This window comes from Leucoraja erinacea, unplaced genomic scaffold (genome assembly GCF_028641065.1).
Source record: "Leucoraja erinacea ecotype New England unplaced genomic scaffold, Leri_hhj_1 Leri_99S, whole genome shotgun sequence".
Classification (NCBI taxonomy): domain Eukaryota; kingdom Metazoa; phylum Chordata; class Chondrichthyes; order Rajiformes; family Rajidae; genus Leucoraja; species Leucoraja erinaceus.
Genome location: NW_026576949.1, coordinates 273572 through 298811, shown reverse-complemented (window position 1 = coordinate 298811; position 25240 = coordinate 273572). Strand labels below are relative to the sequence as shown.

Sequence of the window (25240 nt, the reverse complement as noted above, 5' to 3'; positions counted from 1 at the left end):
AAAGCGTGAGAGTTGGCAGCCCTGAACATCACAACTTCTGCACTCAATACTCTGACATGAAGGACTACCCTATCTACCTGTGACACAATTGTCAATGAATGATGTACCCACACCTCTCGACCCCTCTGCTCTACCACGCTCCCCAGGGCCCTGCCATTCACTGTGAAAGCCCTGCCCAAAATGCAGCACCTCCCTTTTATCCCATTAACTATTCCAGAGCCCACTTGTCCAACTGATCACGATCCTAATGTATTTTTTGATAATCACTATCCACTATGCCACCCACTTTAGTGTCATCAAACTTACTAATCATGCCTTATAAATTATCATCCAAATCATGGAGATAAAACCACAAACAGCAACGGGCCCAGCACAAAACCCTGAGGCACGCCACTAGTCACAGGCTTCCAGTCCGAAAAGCACCCCTCCACCATCACCCTCTGCTTCCTTCCATGAAGCCAATTCTCTATCCAGTCAGCTATCTCTCCTTGGGTCCCATGCAATCTAATCTGTCAGCGCAGCCTACCATGCGGAACATTATTAAAGGCATTGTTGACAATGTTTATGGCTCTGTCCTCATCAACCTTTGTGGTTACTTCTTCAAATCACTTGATCATCTATAAGACACATCATGCACACACAAAACCATGCTGATTGACCCTAATCTATCCAAATGCATATATATCTTATCCTCTAGAATCTTGTCTGGTAACGTATCCACCATTGATGTTAGTCTCACTGGTCTATAGCTCCTTGCAGTTCCTATGCCAATAGTTCCTGTGCCTATATTTGAAAATATCGGCACAACATTAGTCACCCTGCAGTCTTCTGGCACCTGACCTGTGTCATAAATCTCAGCCAGGACATCTGCGAGTACTTCTCTGGCTTGCTTGTCCAGGAACACAGTATCCTCAGGTATATCTGATCAGGCCCAGGAGATGTATCCACCTCCATATGCGTTAGGTCATTCAGCACCTCCTCGACCGTAATACAGACTGTCCTCAAGCCATCTCCATTAACTGTCCCAAGTTCCCCATTCTTCGTGTCTTTCTGAGCCGCTGAGTTGGTGTGTGTGTGTGTGGTGCTGCAGGAGATTGCGGAGTACCTGGCTCGCTACTGGAACGGCATTGTGGACATCTACATCACCACCATCCACAAGGTGATGCAGGAACTGCGGCAGGAGAGGCACCTACTCATCCACAACCTGCACGCCCTGTGGTGAGAACCAGCACCAGGACAAGGACTCACATACAAGAACGCGCACACAAACACGCTCACACGCCCATACACACACGTGCTCACACGCACACACACGCACGCACACACACGCACGGACACCCACACGCACGCACACACCATGCACACACACCTGCACACGCATGCACGCACACACACACATACACGCACACACACCACAAACGCACACACACCACACATGCGCGCGGACACATGCAAGCGCACCACACACGCACACACACCACACACACACACACACACACACACACACACACACACACACCACATGAACACGCATGCACTCACACCATGCACCCACGCACACACACACACGCAAGCACTCACACACACCCACACACGCACGCACACGCATGCAGACACACACTCATACACACTCTCACACATGAGGTGGGGGTGTGAGACAGGTGTGTGTGGGAGGAGAGTGAGACAGTGTCTCTGCCACAGGAGGGATTACGGGGAGTACTTGGACATTCGTCCGGATCACAAGCAGGAGTTTGTGTCGCGATGGCAGGAGGACTTCAACTCTGTGACCGACGAGCTGCGCAATGACAATGATGTCAAAGCTGAGCTGCTGCTGCGGCTCTACGTGAGTGAGGGGAAGGGTCGGGACAGTGTGTGTGTGTGTGTGTGTGTGTGTGTGTGGGGACGGTGTGTGTGTGTGGGGGGACGGTGTGTGTGTGTGTGCGTGCGCGCGCATGCGTGCGTGCGTGTGGGGACTGTGTGTGTGGAGCTGTGTGTGTGGGGGGCGGGGGGGAGAGTGTGTAGGGCTGTGTGTGTGTGTGTGGGGACGGTGTGTGTGTGTGTGTGGGGACGGTGTGTGTGTGTGCGGGGGGGACGAAGTGTGTGTGTGGGACGGTGTGTGTGTGGGGGGACAATGTGTGTATGAGTATGGTGTGTGTGTGTGTGTGTGTGTATATGTGTGGGGATGGTGTGTGTGTGTGTGGGGGGACGGGTCATTGTCCCGTGGACAGACAGATGTGGTGTTCCCTCAGAACCTGCGGGAATGTCTGTGGGATATCTCGGACAGGAGGAAGGAGGAGGCTATGCGGGAGCGGCAGAACCTGATTGGGAGCGGCTGGCTGCAGGATCACCTGGGAATCATTCTCAACCTCTACACCACCCTGATGCAGGTGAGTAAGTGAGTGCCCCACTGCCCATGGCCTGTGCCACCTACTCCCTCTCTGCCACCGCCCTGTGCCAACAAGGCGCGGTTACTGCGGCAGATGCAGTGACCTCCAGCTGCACCTCACCCCCACACATTACAGTTGCACCGCACCAACAATCTTTGCAGCTGCAGTCATTGTTCTGTCCTCAATCCCCAACCACTGGTATCGGCCTTGTTCCATGGGCACAAAAGCTATTCACTCTACCTCAGCACACATGACAATGAACTAAATAACTAAACTGGTTTGGCAACAGCTCTGCCCAAGACTGTGCAAAAGTGTATAGTGTAGAAAGTTGTGGATGTAGCCCAGTCCATCTACACTTCATGCTGCCTTGGGAAAGCAGATAACATAATCGAGGACCGCTCACACCCCAGTCATTCCCTCTTCTCCCCTCTCCCATCAGGCAGAAGGTGCAAGAGATTAAATGCACTTACCACCAGATTCAGGAACAGCTTCTTCCCTACAGTTCTCTCATAAGCTAAGGGTGCCGTCTTTTGTAGGAATTAAGGCGTAGACTATTTTCTAAATGGGGCAGATTCCCTAAAGTTATTTTGCAAGTCAAATCGGTAGTAAGGAAGGCAAACGCAATGTTAACATTTATTTCGAGAGAACAAATTAGCGATGGTACAAAACCTACCTTCTGCGGTGCTGCAGATCTGTCACAGGCTGTGTGCGCGACTTTGGCGCCTTTGGGGGGGGGGGGAGGCGGGATTAAAATGCAGGTTTGTATCGCTTGTCAGAGAGGGATTTCTTCGGGCTGCTAGTCGATGAAGAAAAAAATCGATCGGACTTCCTTTCCCGTTTTTTTTTTTAATCGCTGGACAATTTATTAGTTGGATTAAAGTAAAAGGCGACTTCGAACGCCCTCAACGCCTACAACGTGACAGGTCGTAAAAGCAGGACAAAACAAAGGATAAGTCGTGTATTTAACATATAAGCTTGCTTCTTGGGGTGGCTTTAATCTAATTTTACGTTGCGAAAATGTTATTTGGGCCCCATATGATTTGGCAGTGTCTTTCCTGCCGATATGGGGTTCAGATTCACGGCAAATGCAACGTTCTAATCAATCACATTCCAGAAACACCCACTCGCAAGATTTTATTTTTATTTATTTTTTTTATGTTTTTTTATTAGAAGCAGTGTACAGTAGTATAAAGCGTGGCATGACATGATACATTTCGTGTACAACTTCTATTTTTAATTTAACAAAAGAAAGATAACACAAGAAAAAGAAAGCGAGAAAAGGAAAGAGTGAAAGAAGTTATGACGTGTAAACCCCTGGGGTGCCTGGGGTTAACAAGTGATAGCTTGTAGAAAAAAAAAAGAAAAGTAAAAAGAAAGAGAAAAAAGAAAGAAAGATTAGAAACAGAGAAGGGATATACCTACTTCATATCTCACCACACCCATCAGCCAGTTCAGAAACGGTTAATTTCCAGTTGAGTTGCACCATACTATACCTGTAATATATCAATGAAAGGAGACCATATCTTTAAATATTGCTCTGATTTTCCTGCTAAGACGAGTCTCATATCTTCAAGATGTAGCGTCTCGAACATGCTTGTTATCCACATTTTGAACGTTGGGGTGGCTGCATTTTTCCAAAATTTGAGTATTCGTTTTTTTGCCATTATCAGACCGTAGTTAAGGAAACGTCTTTTAAATGTAGTTAGCTCAGAGCAGGCTTCTGTTATTCCAAAAATAATCAATTCTTTATGGGGGTCCATTTTTATTTTACATAATTTTGTGAAGATTTCAAAGATTTCTTTCCAAAATGTATGGAGTTTTATGCAAGAGATGAAGGAGTGTGCTATAGTTGCTTCTTGAGATAAGCATTTATCACAGATGGGAGCGACATTTGGGAAAATTGTATTCAGTTTAGTTTTCGAATAATGTAGTCTATGTAATATTATAAATTGGATTAGGATATGCCTTACATTAATACAGGTGCACAACCTTTTATCCGAAAGCCTTGGGACCAGACACTTTTCGTAATTCGGAATTTTTCGGCTTTCGGATTGGAAGATTTTTAGCGTAGATTTTAATGGCTGGCTCAGTGGTAGAGTGCTCGGCTCATATCCGCAAGGTCGCGAGTTTGCGCCTCGATCCCGGCAGTCACTCGATCGCGAGTTTGAGTCTTCAATGTCGTTTTTTCTTCCAGAATAGGAGAGAATAGGGAGGGTTAGGCTGGGATCATTCTCTGCGAGATGATCTTAGTGCGGGAGACAAGTGTAGGAGAGGTGTACTGACTGTGTGGGCAGAACTTTGGAAGTGATTGTCCACCATTCTCAAAAGCCGCTGTGTCTCCCTGTCCCTCCAACTCCAGAGGAATCCGCTCCCCGATGGGCCGCTACGGCGACAAGTGGCAGTTCGCCCACAGCCCGAGCTGCACCACCCCAAGAACAAGACATACCTTGCACACCATCAGCCTCTGCCCCTATGCGGGAGCGTGTTCCTCTGGAGTTGGAGCGGGGCTGGGCTGGAGTTGCTGATCTGGGATCTCCGTGCTTGCAGTGGGCCTGGGGGTCGGTGTCCCGATGAGGGGGCGCAGCTCAGGCTGTGGGCGAACTGCCACTTGTCGCTGTAGCGGCCCATCGGGGAGCGGCTTCTGGTCCTGACGTCTCTCAGCTCCTGCCCAGGGGGGTGGCCGGAGACGTCAGGACCAACAGGAACCTGCTCCCCGATGCGCCGCTACAGCGACAAGTGGCAGTTCGCCCACAGCCCAAGCTGCGCCCCCTCATCCACAACCCGGGTTCCTCTGGAGTTGGGGCGGGGCTGGGCTAGAGTTGCTGCTGGCTGTGAGTCTCTGGGATCTCCGTGCTTGCAGTCGGTGTCCCGTTGGTCCTGACGTCTCCGGCCACCCCCCTGGACAGGAGCTGACAGGACGTCTCCGGTCACCCCCCTGTACAGGACGTCTCAGCTCCTGTACAAGGGGGTGGCCGGAGACATCACAGCCCGAGCTGCGCCCCCTCATCCGCAACCCCAAGAACAAGACGTACCTTGCACACCATCAGCTTATGTCCCTACTGGGAGCGTGTTCCTCTGGAGTTGGAACGAGGCTTCGCTGCTGCTGGCTGTGGGTCTCTGGGATCTCCGTACTTGCAGTGGGCCTGGGGGTCGGTGTCCCGTTGTTCCTGACGTCTCCGGTGACTGGCACTGACCTGCTGGCTGGCATCGCCGACCTGAAGACAGTGCAAAGCCCCCGCGCCGGTGCAATGGGCGGGGAGCTGGAGGGGGGAGGGCAGGGGTCACACACATGGCCAGGAAGCAGAGGGGTGTAGGTGGGGTGAAACTGAAGGGAGCGACAATCTGCTGCTCCCTGCCCGCTGAGTTAAAATGTTCCCACGCAAGACTCACGATATACTGTATACACTGTATATCGTTAGTCTACCGTGGGAACTTTTTAACTCAGTGGGCAGGCAGCAGCAGATTGTCAATTATTAACCCTCCCGCGCAATATACCCTCACCTTCTCTTTTATGAATGGGGATTTAGTTCCCCTTTCTTCGAGGACCGACCGAGGTTCCGCTGTCACCTCTGCGGGCCGCCCTCGGTGAACATCTTCAAGGACCTTTCTCCAAGGACCGAAAAAATGTCCGCTATTCGGAGCTTTTTGTTATTTGGATGTTCGGATAAAAGGTTGTGCACCTGTAGTAAGATTAAACGAGAACTTACCAGTTTGAAGTTTGATCTGTATTTTATGAGGAGTAACGTTGAGAGATTACGTGAAGAAGGTCCGTCCAGGCGCACGCGCGCAATCTTCAAAGCAGCGGTGTGAAACCACAGATGATAGATACCGAAGGATAATAGTAAGCTACGTGATAACAACTTAACTTACCTTCGATCTTTATTAGGGTGGGAGCGGAGGACACGTAGTCCCTCAACGTAACTCCTCATAAAATAAAGATCAAACTTCAAACTGGTAAATTATCGTTTAATCTTACCATTTTACTTCAGAGTCACGTGAGTGACTACATGAACGTTTTAAAGCTTCTGTGATTTCAGGCCATATATTCAATTCCGGTGTATCACTGCATTTGATTGACTCTATGAGTGAAAAACAGTCAATAACATGCAACCATAACATTTATTTTAATCAGCTAATGGTTTATTTATGATAAACATTTTTGTGTCCCATTTTAATCAATGGGAACGTTTAATACTGAATCCAAAACAGTACCACCAAATACACAAGGGTCTGCAATCTCTTTGTGGTGATATTTGTAAAACATCCTTTCATTTGCCCATCCTGCGGCCGCGAGGATATGGTCTATTGGAACATCCAAATCCTTGGCCGCTGATGCTGCCGCCGCCCTGGTGGAATGAGATTTAAATTTGTCAGTATCAATTCCTGAATCCAATAGCACCTGCTTCAGCCATCTTGAAATTGTTTGTGTTGACACTTTTTTGTGTGTTTTTTTATGGCTGATAAATAATGCGGATTCCACACCTCTAAGATGCTTGGTGGTCTCAATGTAGTGTTTTAAGTATGTCACTACACAAAGTCTTTGATCTGTAGGATATGCTGAAAAGACCAATTTACACCCCGTGACTCCTGGTCTGCTGCTTCAGCAAGTCATAGACATAGAATGTAATTTCCTTTGTTGTCATTCCGATTCTGTCTATACGTAATTTGTGTAATGTCTGTACTCTTTGTGCTGAAACTAATGCCATTAACATGACTACTTTCATGGTAATTTTGTCTAAAGACAAATTTGAGATGGGACTCCAATCCCTAAGTAACATGAGTACATCCCTCACATTCCAGATTTCCGTATATCTCGGTCTGGGAGGTTTAGCATTAAAGATGCCCTTCATGTATCTACAAACCAAGGGGTGTGATCCTAAAACCTGTTGTTCAGATGCTCTCGATAAATATGCAGAGAGGGCACTCCTTGCAGTGTTGATCACACTATAACTTAAATTTGCATCAAAATGTAATGCTGACAAGAATTCTACAACATCTGAAGTGTATGTAGTGTGGTATGAAATGTTTTGTGTTGCACAAAACTCCTCCCATTTCTTAATGTTAGAAATGTACTGCTTCTGGGTGCTATCCCTCCAGGATCCTGCAATTACATCCATAGTGCGATCTGATAGTCTTCTTCCGACATATGGCCTTTTTAGAATCTGCAAATCAACAAATCAATACGATCATGTAAAGGATGAAAATCACCAGTTAATGGGTGCACAAGTAGGTTTTCTTGTCTTGAGATATGCATTAGTTCTGACACCATTTTTACACTAGTGGATACCATGGTTGTGTGGGCCAATCTGGGACAACCAATAATCCTGAAGCCTTATCTTGTTTGATCTTTTGTAGACATCTACTGATGACAAATGGGAGGAAATGCATATTAAAAACATTCCACCCCAATTTAACGAAAATGCATCTACCCCTGTTGCACCTGGGTCTGGTTCCCACGAAACATATTGAGGTAACTGATGGTTCAATCTAGATGCAAACAAGTCAATTTCTGGTTTTCCAAATTTTTGAACAATGTCATGGAAAATGTCACGATTTAACATCCATTCTGTACTGTCATTAAATTTTCGTGATCTAGTGTCTGTAATTATATTAAATTTACCTGGGAGGTAATTTGCAGAAAGCCAAGTGTCTCTCGTAATGCACCAGTGCCAAATCATGTTTGCCAATCTGTCACATGCTTCTGACTTGATTCCACCCATATGATTGACATATGCTACTGCCCTAGTGTTGTCAATCTGAATCTGCACATGCATATTTTGCACCTTAGCGCAAAGGGCTTTAAGCCCATGAAATGTACTTAACAATTCAAGATAGTTGATGCCATGTGCCTCGAGCAAAGGTTCTTCCTCTGCATTCCATCTACTTCCACAGCTTGAGATGGTATCAGCAGCTCCCCAACCTAGTGCGCTTGCAACGGTTTGTAGAATGATAGCTGGTGATTCAACCAGAATTTTTCTGTAAGAATAATGAACATTCTTAATCCACCATTGTATATCATCAATTGCTGTTTTTGGTAGTTGCATGGGTCTATCAAAATGCCCGGAATGTCTTTTCAATGCTTGGACCCTTGCGCGCTGCAGTTGTTGGTAATGCAGTGGACCAAACTGAACAGCTGGAAAAGAAGCAATTAGTTTGCCAAGTAGGCTTGCCACTTGCCTGATTGATGGTTGTTGATCTGAAATTAGTTTGTTACAACCTTGAATTAGCTGTAGCTTTTTGGCCTTGGGTAAGGTCACTGCATTGTGCTCTGAATTAATAGTGAACCCCAAGTAATCAATTATTTTATTGGGTGTCAGTCTAGATTTATCAGGATGGATAAGAAAACCCAGATTTTGAAATGTTAGTTTGACTTCTAAAACTGATGCTGTTGTTGTAGCTTCAGTGTCTCGCACAATTAAAATGTCATCCAAATAAGCCATTATCAAATGGCCCTGGGCTCTTAACAATGCTAAAATTGGTTTCAGCAGTTTTGTAAACAATCTAGGGGCTGAGGTTAAATCACTAGGCAATGCTTTGAATTGCCACAACTGATTCATCCAGTTAAATTTCAAATATCGTTAACATGCACAGCCACAGAGTAATACGCATCTTGGAGATATATGCTTGCCATATAGCATTCTGTTGAAATTAGCTGCAAAGCATTAGTAAATGTCTCCATTTTGAAATGTTTAGACTGTACAAAAGGGTTGAGACTTGTTAGATCTAAAATTATTCTACAGCCACCATCCTTTTTTGGTCTAGAAAAAATACTAGATATTAATTAGTGGTTTTGATAAACTGTTTTCTCAATCACCCCTTTTTTACTCAATTTATCAATTTCTACTTGAATGATTCTATTCTCTTCTTTGGAGAACGAATGTATTTGTCTTGGGATATGTTGAGTAGGGGGATTTTCATGTTGGTAGAATTCAATTCTAAACCCCATTATATTGCACAGTAGATGTCAGATGTTATTTTACGCCATTCTTTCAGGAAGAATTGTACCTTCCCCCAATTTGTGAATATGAAACATCTGATATGTTTCTACCAGAACCAGAACCACCTACCTCAGGGTTTGCTGGTGCCACCTTTTGTACCTTGCCCCTTGTGGGAATGCCATGTCCTCCACGTCCTGGGGTCGTGTGCCAATGGCGCGTATACGAGTATGAGCGACTTGTTCCTTCACCAGCTCCAGCCACCCTTCGGTATGGATATTGCCTTCGAACTGTTCTGCCAAACATCGGTGGTTTTATCATACCCAATCGTTTTTGTTTCTTCGTTTAAGACTTTCAGCTTTTTGGCAAGATCTTCTCCAAAGAGTAAGTTCGGCAATTGTATATTCGATGGTTTACTTATCCTGCAAACTTAGGATGTATGTTAGGTCTTATCGCAGTTTTACGAATATAGTTTATTTCAAAGTGTGCATTACACATCATCCCCATAACATCCTGTTGTGACATTGTCACATTTCCTCTTCCAGGTCTCTGGCAAACGCCGTAATGCTTGACCCCACTAATCTTAGTACCCGCTGTAACCTCATTTCTTGTGCGCGTACTGCGGTGCCCATATAACTCCATATTTCACTGTTTAGTGCTGGGACTGCTAGCAGAGCGCTATTCTGCGGGATTTCGTATTTGTTCACAATCTCATCCATCGTTGGTTCTTCCAAATGATGGGAAAGCAGGTAATTTATACTTTCTGCTATATCCTCTGGCAGAGGTTGTCCCTTGTGTCTGGGGCTATAGAACTTTTGGGCCAGCCCTGGTACAAGGCGTTTTTGTAAGAGGCTCTGGTCTTCATATGATTCATTGTCAGATATTCCTCCTCATAATGGGGTTCACCCGGCATTTCTTCTTCAGGTATTTCATGCGCTGGCTCTCTGATATGCCTACGCTTAGTCAACCCTTTTTTGGGTATCTCAGGCTCTTCCATAGAGCCATATTCTGGCAGCCCTCTTTTGGATGCTGCTTCATACGCTGGCTCTCCTGTAGACCAACGTCTGTATTGTCTTTCAGACATTTCTGTTGCTGGCTCTCTGCTAGGCCAACATACATATTCATCATCATCAGGCATTTCAGTCGCTGGCTCACTTGTAGGCCAACGTTTCCCATGACCTCTCCTGGGTATTCCATATGCTGGCTCTCCCATAGGCCAGCGTTTTTTATGCTCCTTCTGGAGTTTGCCTTTCTATATCATTTTCCCCATGAGGAATTCCAATTGTGAAACTCGGTCTGACATAACCTCTGGTTCTGACTCGTCTGAGTCTACTGGCCTGTTTGTTTTCTTTTTGGCCTTACCCCCAGTGGGTGTTTCAACGGGGCTTTCTTCTCCCGTTTTAGAAGTTGCTGGGTTTTTTGCCACCGACTTTTTCGTCGGGCGCCCGCTACTCTCAGACATTCTGTCCTCTTGAGTGCTTACTGCGGTGCGCTTTCCCTTATTCTCCCACTTTTTTCCATAATAAGACTTGCCTGTGTTCTCTGCACGCAGTCTCCATGGAGGAAAAGCAGCCTGAAAGTGAAAGTAAAAAACTTCAGGATTTTCTTTCACTCACCACTTGGAGGGCTCTGCACCTCCTACCGCGGTCGCAGCGCTATGCGTCTGACGATATGACGTGTGTGCGCCTGGACGGGCCTTCTTCACGTAGTCACTCACGTGACTCCGAAGTAAAATCGAGCAGTTATGTACATATAGAAGGTATTTATCGCATCTGTCTTTAGGAATTTTTTAAGTTAATTCCTGTTCCCACTCTCTTCTAATTGCATCAGACGATGGTATTTCTATATTTAGAATGATATTATACAAGTATGATATTGTTATTTGACTCCGCCTTTCCATTCATACCTTCATCTAATATATCTGACATCAGAGTTTGATATTCTTGTGTATGTTTTTTCAAATAATCTCGAATTTGAAGGAATCTAAAATATTGATTACCTTCCAGATTGTATTTGGATTGTAATTTTTGAAATGATAAAAGGTTTTCCATTTCATACATATCTCCAAACTTTTTAAGTCCTAGTCTTTCCCAGTGAGTAAACGTTTTATTTATAATAGATGGTTTAAATGACGGATTATTAGCTTTGGGGAGAGAAGAGATAGGTTTCTTAATTTAAGAGTGAGTTTTACATGTCTCCAAATTCGTACGGTGCTATGGATAATCGGGTTTTTCTTGTATATTGTATTCTTCAATTTATATTGGGGAGAGAAGGATCGCACCTATGTTAAAAGGCGAACAATCCTCTCTCTCCATTACTAACCACTCTACCTGTTGGGCTGAATTGTCCAATCAGTAAATTACATTTTTAATATTCACTGCCCAGTAATAATACAAGAAATTGGGTAGTGTCAGTCCACCAAATTCTTTGGGTTTACATAAGTCGTGTATTCTATGTGATTTATAGTCCCAAATAAAGTTTGTGATGTGGGAGTCAAGTTTTTTGAAAACATTTTTAGGTAGGTATATTGGTATTGATTGAAATAAGTATAGAATTTGTGGGAGAAAAATCTTTTTTATGGCATTTATTCTGCCTATTAGAGACATTCGGAGTGTTTTCCAAAATTGAATCAAAGCATGTAATTTAGTAATTAAAGGCAAGAAGTTGGCAGTAAATAAAGAGTTATATTTTCTGGTTATTTGGATACCCAGATATTTAAATTTTTCTGTAGCAATTCTAAAGGGGAATTTTAAAAAGTGTAATAATAATAATAATAATAATAATAAATACTTTATTGATCCCCTCAGGGAAATTCAGATGTCCAGAAGCCCCCAACCAACAAACCCACAGATTCAAAACTAACGCAGACAGAAAATACATAGAATACAATGTGGACACGACCTGAGAGCAATAAGTACTTAAAAAGACCAATAATTAACAATTAAAAATTTAAAATTGCAAAAATGCATCCCCCTACAGCCTAGCGGTCCGAATTATACAATCTAATGGCTGCAGGGGTGAAGGATCTCCTGAACTGCTACGTTCTACAGGGCAGGGAGAGGAGCCGGTTGTTGCTCCGAGTGCTCTTTTGACTCTCCAGAATTACATGGAGGGGATGCCCGGGGTTTTTTCAGGATGACCTGCACCTTGTGCCTCATACGCCTCTCAAGCACATCCATCCCAGAGTCTACTCTCCCCTCCAGCACTGAGCTAGCTCGTTTAACCAGTTTGATCAGCTTCTTGTTGTTTTTTGCACTAATGCTGTTGCCCCAGCAGACAACCGCGTAGAAAATAACACTTGCAACCACAGTGTTGTAAAACGTGCAGCATATCACTACACACATTGAAAGATTTGAGCCTTCTGAGGAAAAAGAGTCTGCTCTGGCCTTTTTTGTAGAGGGAGTCAGAGTTGACAGACCAGTCCAGTTTGTTATCAAGGTGCACTCCAAGGTATTTATATGTCCACACCACCTCAATGTCAGCCCCAGCAGCGTTGACCGCCTGAAGGGGGAGCTTGGACCTGCCAAAGTTAACCACCATCTCTTTAGTCTTAGTTGTGTTCAGGATGAGACAGTTCTCTTACTCCAGGCACAAAAGGAACTGGTCAAGTTCCTGTATTCCTCCTCCTGCCCGTGTGTCGGCTCTTGAGGTTTTATCACCACAATTTCACTTTTATTCCAGTTTATTCTATATCCTGAGAAGGAACCAAATTCCTCTATTAGATTTAATATGTTTGGTATGCTAACTTGCGATTTGTAATTATATAATAATACATCATCTGCATATAATGATATTTTATTCTTGGAATATTTAGTATTATAACCATGAATATTCGGATGCATTCTTATACTTTCTGCTAAGGGCTCTATCACAAGAGCAAATAGCAGGGGTGATAATGCACACCCCTGTCTATTGCCCCTGGATAGGTGAAATTTCGGAGACAGTATGTAATTGGTCAGTATTCTAACGGTCAGCCTGTCATATAATAATTTTACCCATGAAATAAAATTCATTTGAAATTTTTGCAGTACAGGTGCACAAACTTTTATCCGAAGTTCCAAATAACGAAAAGCTCCGAATAGCGGACATTTTTTCGGTCCTTGAAGAAAGGTCCTTGAAGACGTTCACCGAAGGCGGCCCACTGAGGTGACAGCGGAACCTCCGGTCGGTCCTCGAAGAAAGGGGAACTAAATCCCCATTCATAAAAGAAAAGGTGAGGGTATATTGCGCGGGAGGGTTAATAATTGACAATCTGCTGCTGCCTGCCCGCTGAGTTAAAAAGTTCCCACGGGAGACTCACGATACACAGTGTATCGTGAGTCTTGCGTGGGAACTTTTTAACTCAGCGGGCAGGCAGCAGCAGATTGTCGCTCCCTTCAGTTTCACCCCACCTACACCCCTCTGCTTCCCGGCCATGTGTGTGACCCCTTCCCTCCCCTCTCTAGCTCCCCGCCCATTGCACCGGCGCGGGGGCTTTGCACTGTCTTCACGTCGGAGTTGCCAGCAGGTCAGTGCCAGTCACCGGAGACGTCAGGACCAACGGGACACCGGCCCCCAGGCCCACTGCAAGCACAGAGATCCCAGAGACCCACAGCCAGCAGCAGCCCAGCCCCGTTCCAACTCCAGAGGAACACGCTCCCCGTAGGGACAGAAGCTGATGGTGTGCAAGGTACGTCTTGGTCTTGGGGTTGTGGATGAGGGGGCGCAGCTCGGGCTGTGACGTCTCCGGCCACCCCCCTGTACAGGAGCTGAGACTGGGAACTGTGGGGTTGTTTGCAGTTGCAGAGGGAGGGGGCAAGGGCGGTACAGTTCCCAGTCTCAGCTCCATTCCAGGGGGGTGGCCGGAGACGTCAGGACCAACGGGACACCGACTGCAAGCACGGAGATCCCAGAGACTCACAGCCAGCAGCAACTCTAGCCCAGCCCCGCTCCAACTCCAGAGGAACCCGGGTTGCGGATGAGGGGGCGCAGCTCGGGCTGTGGGCGAACTGCCACTTGTCGCCGTAGCGGCCCATCGGGGAGAGGATTCCTCTGGAGTTGGAGGGACAGGGAGACACAGCGGCTTTTGAGAATGGTGGGCAATCACTTCCAAAGTTCTGCCCACACAGTCAGTACACCTCTCCTACACTTGTCTCCCGCACTAAGATCATCTCACAGAGAATGATCCCAGCTTAACCCTCCCTATTCTCTCCTATTCTGCAAGAAAAAACTACATTGAAGACTCAAACTCGCGATCGAGTAACTGCCGGGATCGAGGCACAAACTCGCGACCTTGCGGATATGAGCCGAGCACTCTACCACTGCGCCAGCCGTTAAAATCTACGCTAAAAATCTTCCATTCCGAAAGCCGAAAAATTCTGAATTACAAAAAGTGTCTGGTCCCAAGGCTTTCGGATAAAAGGTTGTGCACCTGTACTTTGAAGAGGTATTTTAAAGAAAGGTAACTTTGAGGGTATGAGACGTGAATTGGCCAAGATAGATTGGCAATTGATTCTTAAAGGGTTGAAGGTGGATATGCAATGGAAGGCATTTAAAGACTGCATGGATGAACTACAACAATTGTTCATCACAGTTCATCCCAGTTTGGCAAAATAATAAATCAGGCAAGGTAGTGCATCCATGGATAACAAGGGAAATCAGGGATAGTATCAAAACAAAAGATGAAGCATACAAATTAGCCAGAGGACGGGGAGAAATTCAGAGTCCAGCAGAGGAGGACAAAGGGCTTAATTAGGAAAGGAAAAATAGATTATGAAAGAAAACTGGCAGGGAACATAAAAACTGACTGCAAATGTTTTTATAGATATGTGAAGAAAAAAAGATTAGTTAAAACAAATGTAGGTCCCTTGCAGTCAGAAACAGGTGAATTGATCATGGGGAACAAAGACATTGCAGACCAATTGAATAACTACTTTGGTTCTGTCTTCACTAAGGCAGACATAAATAATCTGCCGTAAGTAGCAGGGAACCGGGGGTCAAATGAGATGGAGGAACTGAGTGAAATCCAGGTTAGCCGGCAAGTTGTGTTAGGTAAATTGAATGGATTAAAGGCCGATAAATCCCCAGGGCCAGATAGGCTGCATCCCAGAATACTTAAGGAAGTAGCCCCAGAAATAGTGAATGCATTAGTGATAATTTTTCAATACTCTTTAGATTCTGCAGTAGTTCCTGAGGATTGGAGGGTAGCTAATGTAACCCCACTTTTTAAAAAGGGAGGGAGAGAAAACGGGGAATTACAGAACAGTTAGTCTAACATCGGTAGTGGGGAAACTGCTAGAGTCAGTTATTAAAGATGCGATAGCAGCACATTTGGAAAGTGGTGAAATCATAGGGCAAAGTTAGCATGGATTTATGAAAGGTAAATCATGTCTGACGAATCTTATAGAATTTTTCGACGATATTACTAGTAGAGTGGATAAGGGAAAACCAGTGGAAGTGTTATATCTGGGCTTTCAGAAGGCTTTCGACAAGGTCCCACATAAGAGATTAGTATGCAAACTTAAAGCACACTGTATTGGGGGTTCAGTATTAATGTGGATAGAGAAATGGCTGGCAGACAGGAAGCAAAGAGTAGGAGGAAACGGGTCCTTTTCACAATGGCAGGCAGTGACTAGTGGGGTACCGCAAGGCTCAGTGCTGAGACCCCAGCTATTTACAATATATATTAATGATTTGGACATGGGAATTGAATGCAACATCTCCATGTTTGCAGATGACACGAAGCTGGGGGGCAGCGTTAGCTGTGAGGAGGATGCTAGGAGGCTGCAAGGTGACTTGGATAGGCTGGGTGAGTGGGCAAATGCATGACAGATGTAGTATAATGTGGATAAATGTGAGGTTATAAACAGGAAAGTAGACTGTTATCTGAATGGTGGCCAATTTGGAAAAGGGGAGTTGCAACGAGACCTGGGTGTCATGGTACACCAGTCATTGAAAATGGGCATGCAGGTGCAGCAGGCAGTGAAGAAAGCGAATGGTACGTTAGCATTCATAGCAAACGGATTTGAGTATAGGAGCAGGGAGGTTCTACTGCAGTTGTACAGGGTCTTGGTGAGACCACTCCTGCAGTATTGCGTACAGTTTTGGTCTCCTAATCTGCGAAAATACATTCTTGCCATAGAGAGAGTACAGAGAAGGTTCACCAGACTGATTCCTGGGATGTCAGGACTTTCATATGAAGAAAGACTGGATAGAGTGGCTTGTACTCGCTAGAATTTAGAAGATTGAGGGGGGATCTTATAGAAACGTACAAAATTCTTAAGGGGTTTCACAGGCTGGATGCAGGAAGATTGTTCCCGATGTTGGGAAAGTCCAGAACAAGGGGACACAGTTTAAGGATAAGGGGGAAATCTTTTAGGACTGAGATAAGGAAAACATTTTTCACACAGAGAGTGGTGAATCTCTGGAATTCTCTGCTACAGAAGGTAGTTGAGGCCAGTTCATTGGCTATATTTAAGAGGGAGTTAGATGTGCCCCTTGTGGCTAATGGGATCAGGGGGTATGGAGAGAAGGCAGGAACAGGATACTGAGTTGGATGATCAGCCATGATCATATTGAATGGCGATGCAGGCTCGAAGGACCGAATGGCCTACTCCTGCACCTAATTTCTATGTTTCTATGTATTCCCATTCTACATGATCGAATGCTTTTTCTGCATCCAATGAAATAATTGATAAATCTACTTCTTCAATTTTGTGTGTATGCATTATATTAAAAAGACGTCTCAGATTATTGGATGAATGTCTCTTGGGTATAAACCCCGTTTGATCCGCATTTATTAATTTAATAACGTATTTGCTTAATCTTCTTGCTAGAGCTTTCGCTAGTATTTTCTGATCTGTGTTTAACAATGCAATAGCTCTGTATGAACCAGGGTCTTCTAGGTCTTTATCTTTTTTGGTTATGAGTGTGATAGTTGATTCCGCTAATGTTTCTGGTAGTGTCTGTTCTTTAAAAGCATATGTATAAAGCTTATGGTGAGAGTATCTCGTGATATCTTTTATAAAAGTAATTACTGAATCCATCTGGTCCTGGTGTTTTACCATTCTTCAGTGAATTTATTGTCTCTTCTATTTCTTTAATTGAAACAGGTGCTCCTAGTTCCTCTTGTTCCAACAGATTGAGTTTTGGGAGATTGCAGTTGTCCAAAAAAATGTATAACTTTAATGCTATCTGTTGTTGTTTTGGATGTATATACATTTTGATAGAATTGAGCAAATCTATTATTAATGTCTTTAGGAAGCGTTAGCAATTCACCTTTATCTGATTTAATTTGTGGAATCTTATGATCCTTTTCCAGTTTTTTCAGCTGATGTGCCAGAAATGTTCCTGTTTTGTAATTTGAAATAATCTGATAACTCTTGCAGATAAAATTCTGTTTAGTTTACATTTCAGTATTGTTATCTTGTTGTGGTTGTCTATAGTTGGCTATTTCGCGTTTTCAAAATCCAGTTGTCTAATTTGTTCTTCTAGTTGCAATTGTTCGGTCTTACTCTTTTTGTTTTGAAAAGCTTGGTATGAAATTATAAAACCTCTGATAAACACCATAATAAAGAGAGTGAAGTGCCTGGGGTATCGTTAGTCTCAAAGAAAAGTTCCATCTGTTGTTTTAAGTATGTACAACCCTGCGGGTTGTTTAAAATTTGGGGATTGAACTTCCAAAACAATTTTTTATTGGGCATTCCTTCTAGTTTTAGAACGAAAGTTAATGGAGAGTGATGATATTATGATATTTAGGATTAGTTGTAAAGGGAATTAATTTCGTGTCCACTAGGAAATAATCAATGCATGAGTAGGATTTATGTACCATTGAATAAAAGGAATATTCCTTTCCAGCTGGGTTTGCAATCCTCCATACATCTGTTATATTTGTATTTTTTATATATGTATTTAAAAGTTCACTGGATTTTGATTTTATATTAAGTCTCTTTTGTTGTGCAGATTTATTCAGATTGATCCAGAACGCAATTGGAAATCTCCCCCAATTATCACATTTTGACAATTAAACTCGGAGATTATATTCAGGATTTTATTTTTGCGGATTATCAAAATTAGGCGCATAAATATTTACCATAGTGAGTGAAGTAGAGTATATCTCTCCTGCAACTATAACATACCTCCCCTCTTTATCTACTATTGTATTCTTTAGTTTAAATGGTATGCCTTTACGAATTAAAATTGCGGTACCTCTAGATTTAGAGAGATAGGAGGAATGATATGTTTGGCCGATCCAATTTGCCTTCAGCCTGGTCTGAGCTTGGAGTTTCAAGTGTGTTTCCTGTAAAAAAATTATATAGGTATTAAGTGCTTTTAATTGGGCAAGAATCTTACCCCTTTTGATTGGCTCGTTAGCACCCCTTATGTTCCAGCTACTAAACGTAATTCCTCCAATTTTCTTTTGCATATCGTCTTGCATTATGAATGCATTATGGTACCTTTATGTCATATGGTGCAACACAATACCTCAAGCTTCTGGTTGTTGGGTGGGTACTCGCGGCTACTAGACTCTGTTTGTATATCCCTTGTGAAGGTGCCCTTGGAAATAAATCAGAAAAAGTGTAGAGTGACATAGAAGTAATGATATTACAGTATCTAAAAAGAAAAATACTGCAAAAGAAACCCACCGAAAGAAGTTCTTGAAAGCTTCCGTTGATGTTAAGTTACATTGAGCTCCGCTCCCTTAAACAGATATTATAAAAAGAAAGAAGGACCGGTTCGAAACCAGGTAATATAGAGAGAAAAGTCAAACATGTCGATCTACTTAAATCTTCAAATGAACAAGTATTTACTATATACTGACAATTACTGTATTTAACTTCGCAGTCAAAGCCCAGTGTCTTTAAGCGAGAAATGCTGGTTGGAAGGGGTTAATCAAAGTTAAACTCTTGGCTACTTGCCAAGTATTTAATTCGCTTCCCGTCCAGCTAGTTTCATTGTTAGGTTATCTTGAGCATTGCTGGGAATTTGTCTTCCCGAATCAATTATGCGTATTTTAGTTTATTAGTATAATTATATCGTATATCGCTGTATTTAACTCGCAATCATAGATCTACAAATTCATTATAGATTTAAAATAACCCCCCCCACGGAAAAATGAATCCTTATTCGGTTATACTAATTAGTGTACCTGGGTTAGTTCAGTTATTTATGTATTAGTATAAAATTATGAATATCTTTTTATTAGTAAATTATTACATTCTACTCCATTTAATTTAATTTTTCCATGCTGCGCGACTCCCCTTTTTTTTAAGCCTTTCATTCGTAAAAAAAGTTTTTCCTTGAATTAACATTCCAGAGTCAATAAAACGTCTAGACTTCACCACGTGTAGTATTCGGCCATATTAACAAGAAGATTTATAGTTACATTTATTTAAGAAATCATATTTTCTCAGCTTCTCCTCTCCAGATGTATATAATGGATCAACCTCCTGATAGCCGTGCGGTTTTTACTTATCCGTTAATGTCCTTTATCTCTTGTGCATATTTATGATTCCAGGGATGTCAGGACTGTCTTATGAAGAAAGACTGGATAGACTTGGTTTATACTCTCTAGAATATAGGAGATTGAGAGGGGATCTTATAGAAACTTACAAAATTCTTAAGGGGTTGGACAGGCTAGATGCAGGAAGATTGCTCCTGATGTTGGGGAAGTCCAGGACAAGGGGTCACAGCTTAAGGATAAGGGGGAAATCTTTTAAAACCGAGATGAGAAGAACTTTTTTCACACAGAGAGTGGTGAATCTCTGGAACTCTCTGCCACAGAGGGTAGTCGAGGCCAGTTCATTGGCTATATTTAAGAGGGAGTTAGATGTGGCCCTTGTGGCTAAGGGGATCAAAGGGTATGGAGAGAAGGCAGGTACGGGATACTGAGTTGAATGATCAGCCATGATCATATTGAATGGCGGTGCAGGCTCGAAGTGCCGAATGGCCTACTCCTGCACCTAATTTCTATGTTTCTATGTTTCTATATGCTTCTTCTGGATCAGTAAAGACACGTTCCAAATCCTTGTATGTAATCCTCATTTTTGCAGGGTAAATTATCCCATATCTTAAGTTTGAAATTCCTTTCAGGATAATTCTTGTCTGTAAACAGGGCCCGTTTCTTAGCCACTTCTGCTGGGTAGTCTCTAAACAATCGAAAGGTTTCAGCTTCAAACATCAGATTTGTTGCAAATGGAATTTTTTTCATAATGTCTTCCATTGTAGCGATGTCATTAAATTTCTCTATAATTTGCCTTGGAGGGGTTCCTGGCCTCGAATTAGCTCTTTGAACCCGATGTGCAACATCTATTTTCAGTTTGTCAGGCAGGTTGAATACTTGTTTAAGTAAGTTGGCAGTGAACTCCCGGGGATCCATTCCAGTCTCCTTTCCTTCTCTCACTATCTTTGAACCCGATGTGCAACATCTATTTTCAGTTTGTCAGGCAGGTTGAATACTTGTTTAAGTAAGTTGGCAGTGAACTCCCGGGGATCCATTCCAGTCTCCTTTCCTTCTCTCACTATAACTATCCTTAAATTCTGCCGTCTTGCTTCCAAATCAAGGCATTTATCGATCATTCTAGCTAGTTGCCCCGAAACACGGTCTTGGTCTTTTCTCATTCTCTTCATCTCTTCAGACATTTCCTTCATCGCAATTTCCAGATCTTCAATAGCAGTGCTGTATGCTTCAGAAGTGGTGAGAACAGAGTACAACTTTTCATTGCACTCTTCCTCGACCCGTCCGATTTCGGCTTTTAACTCGGTCTCTACTTCATCAATACTTTGTTTTAAAGTACCGACTATCTCGATAACTTCCTGATTCCCGAGCTTCATCTTTGTAGTCAAACTTGTATCCAGTGCAGAAATCTCCTTATGTAGCATATCAGCAAAGTCTTTTAATACAGCTGCTCTTATAGATTGTTCCATTTCTTTTGCCTTTGCTTCCATTTCAACAGCTGATCTTCGAGCTTCATTCTTCTTCAGGGCTTTCTGATGTTGTTTGGAGAGCTTTTCCCAGCTCTTTAACAAAGAGTCTTGTAACAGGTCTTCCAGTGGGCGTTTGGGGAAGATTCCTTTTATTCATTTAAAAGTCCCGTTATTCCCCGTTATTTTTTGGCGATTTCTGATGATGTCACTTACGCGACGTCAGGCATCTCTGGTGAGTATTTTTAGATCAGTCCCGTTGTCCTTGAAGGCTTTTTCAGCGCTTTTAGCGCATTAGTCGGGAGCGGAGTTGAATGCTGCGCCTCTCAGAGCTGCATGGTGCCACCGGAAGGCGCAAGATGATTTTAATCCTCTTTTTGTTTGGACAATCATGTCATAAGAGCGTCTAATTCGTCTATATTTTGTGTAATTGTCTATCCATAGTCAATATTGTTATACTAAACTAGACCAAGTGCAGACCCATTGGGTCTGTTCCCCCAACGTGCAGTTGAGGGGGAGAGGGAGGGTGGAGAGAGGGGGGGAGAGGGAGGGGGGTGAGAGGGAGGGAGGGAGGTGAGAGGGAGGGAGGGGGGGTGAGAGTGAGGGAGGGGGCGGAAAGGGAGGGGGAGGGGGAGAGGGAGGGGGGGTGAGAGGGGGAGGGGGAAAGGGAGGGGGGAGAGGGAGGGAGGGGAGAGGGAGGGGGGAGAGGGAGGGGGGAAGAGGGAGGGACGGGGGGGGGGGGGGGGGGAAGAGGGAGGGGGACAGGGAGGGAGGGGGCGGGGGGACAGAGAGGGGGGGGGGGAGGGGGGAGGGGGGGAGGGAGGGGGAGAGAGAGAGGGAGAGAGGTGGGGAGAGAGAGGAGAGGGGGAGAGAGAGAGAGAGGGGGGGGGAGAGGGAGAGGGAGAGAGAGAGGGGAGGGGGAGAGAGAGAGAGAGAGGGGAGGGGAGAGAGAGAGAGAGAGGAGGGAGGAGAGAGAGAGAGGAGAGGGGTTCGCAAGGTTTTTATCAAAGGACTTGCGATAGGCGCGACTGGCAGCACGTTGGGTTTTGCAACGGGAGGGAGGGAGGGAGGGAGGGGGAGGAGGAGGGGTAAGGAGGATGGGAAGGGGAGGGGAGAGGATGGGGGGAGAGAGAGGGAGAGGGCGAACGTGAACTCGGTGAGCGGGCGGCTCTGACGGGACCGACCTCGGGCGGCGTGAAGAGCCTCGGCTGCTCTCGCGTGAAGTTTCCCCGTGTCCCTGCGATCAACAGAGGAATTTCAGGTTGCCCAGAGGGAGTAATGCCCCGCGAGACAATAACCTCCCGATCTGCAGAGCATTTTGAGAACAGGGGTGGGGGGGGGGGTTGGAGTGAGCGGGCGGGGTGTGGGAGTCCAGCTGCGGGAGGCGTGGCACGGGCGTACTTGTGCTGGGCGCAGGGCTTTAATTCACAGCGGTGGGGGGACGGCGCCTGGAGGTAGGTGGGCCTGGATTGGTCGGCACGTGGGCATTGGGACGTCAGCAGCTGCTGAGCGTCGAGAGGTGTTTAGATTTTTTAAATTGAGTTTTGTGATTCAATTTTATTCAAAATCTGGGGAAATATTTGACCAAGGAATGGATTTCTGAACTCATAAGTAAAATCCATACCGAAATGGAAAAAATCTCTGCGTTTGTGCGTCTGGTTTTCGATGAAATAAGTTTCACATGCAAATCCACACACACACATTCACACACACATTCACACACACACGCACACACACAAACACACACACACACACACACACACACACACACACACACACACACACACACACACACACACAGATAGATAGATAGATAGATAGATAGATAGATAGATAGATAGATAGATAGATAGATAGATAGATAGATAGATAGATAGATAGATAGATAGATTTGATTATATTGAAAGTGGATATTTCTAGATTAATTTATGGGAATTAAACATTAAATTCCTTCCATCTGGCATTAAGTTCAAGACAGTGAGATTCAAAAATCATGTTATATTATGAATTCTTGTGTGAATGGGATTAGTTTGTTATTTGGATTTAAGAAATTAAATCTAGAGGACATTCTAAATGGGAAAGTAGTGGGCAGAAAGGCATGTCATGTGTTATTTTGAAGAGCAAAATGTTGCCTGGGTATCAGCACCTAAGTTACAGAGAAAAGTTGAACAAGATAGGTCTTTATTCTTTGGAGCGCAGAAGGTTAAGGGGGGACTTGATAGAGGTCTTTAAAATGATGAGATGGATATACAGAGTTGATGTGGATAAGCTTTTTCCATTGAGAGTAGGGAAGATTCAAACAAGAGGACATGATTTGAGAATTAAGGGACAAAAGTTTAGGGGCAACATGAAGGGGAACTTCTTTACTCAGAGAGTGGTAGCTGTGTGGAATGAGCTTCCAGTGGAAGTGGTGAAGGCTGGTTCGTTTTTATCATTTAAAAATAAATTGGATAGGTATATGGACGGGAAAGGAATGGAGGGTTATGGTCTGAGTGCAGGTAGATGGGACTAGGTGAGAGAAAGTGTTCGGCACGGACTAGAAGGGCCGAGATGACCTGTTTCCATGCTGTAATTGTCATATGGTTATATTTGTTTCAGAATGCTTCAATCTATAATAACTGAAATTTCATCAGTTCTCTTAATATTTAAGAAAGTTATGGGTTTTTGAATGTCGTCGATCACAGCTTTTGTGTTAAGCCAATGGAAAAGCAAAAGGGAACAAGGTGCTAATTTCCGAGTATGAAAATGGCCATAACTTTTTTAATACTGAAGATATGAAAGTGAATTAGGTGTCAAATTAAACTTCTTTTTTATGCCTTATCTGATGGGATAATTTGCAGACTTGATTTTTTAACTATTTGCTAAACAAATACAAAAACAGGGATGTAATGCTGAGGCTTTATAAGGTGCTGGTCACACCGATTTTGGAATATTGAGAACCATTTTGGGCTCCATATCTAAGAAACGATGTGCTGGCTCTGGAGAGGGTCCAGAGGAGAAGGGGTCCAAGAATTATCCCATGAGTGAATGGGTTAATTTGTGATGAGCGTTTCACGCCCCTAGCCTCTACTTGCTGGAGTTTAGAAGGATGAGGGGACCACATAATAGAAACTTAATGAATAGTGAAAGGCCTTGATAGAGTGGATGTGGAGAGGATGTTTCCACTAGTGGGAGAGTCTAGGACCAGAGGTCACAGCCTTAGAATAAAATAATACAGTTCCTTTAGGAAGTTCAAGTTCAAGTTCAAGTGAGTTTATTGTCATGTGTCCCTGTATAGGACAATGAAATTCTTGCTTTGCTTAAGCACACAGAAAAATAGTAGGCATTTACTACAAAACAGATAAATGTGTCCATATACTATGATATAAATGTATAAACACATGAATAAATAAACTGGTAAAGTGCAAATAACAGAAAATGGTTATTAATAATCAGAGTTTTGTCCGAGCCAGGTTTAATAGCCTGATGGCTGTGGGGAAGTAGCTATTCCTGAACCTGGTTGTTGCAGTCTTCAGGCTCCTGTACCTTCTACCTGAAGGTAGCAGGGAGATGAGTGTGTGGCCAGGATGGTGTGGGTCTTTGATGATACTGCCAGCCTTTTTGAGGCAGCGACTGCGATAAATCCCCTCGATGGAAGGAAGGTCAGAGCCGATGATGGACTGGGCAGTGTTTACTACTTTTTGTAGTCTTTTCCTCTCCCAGGGCGCTCAAATTGCTGAACCAAGCCACGATGCAACCGGTCAGTATGCTCTCGACTGTGCACCTGTAGAAGTTAGAGAGAGTCTTCCTTGACAATCCGACTCTCCGTAATCTTCTCAGGAAGTAGAGGCGCTGATGTGCTTTTTTGATAATTGCGTTAGTGTTCTCGGACCAGGAAAGATCTTCAGAGATGTGCACGCCCAGGAATTTGAAGTTCTTGACCCTTTCAACCATCGACCTGTTGATATAAATGGGGCTGTGGGTCCCCCTCCTACTCCTTCCAAAGTCCACAATCAGTTCCTTGGTTTTGCTGGTGTT

The 25240-nt window shown here is 44.0% G+C and overlaps 1 protein-coding gene across 1 annotated transcript in view; it reads left to right on the top strand.

Annotated features, from left to right (window-relative positions):
• spef2 (sperm flagellar 2) overlaps positions 1-25240 on the top strand; it is a 154984-nt gene that overhangs the window by 78128 nt on the left and 51616 nt on the right. Inside the window, 3 exon segments of the mRNA XM_055632007.1 lie at positions 1091-1218; positions 1702-1843; positions 2250-2387. Of these exon segments, the coding sequence (XP_055487982.1) occupies positions 1091-1218; positions 1702-1843; positions 2250-2387 (408 nt within the window).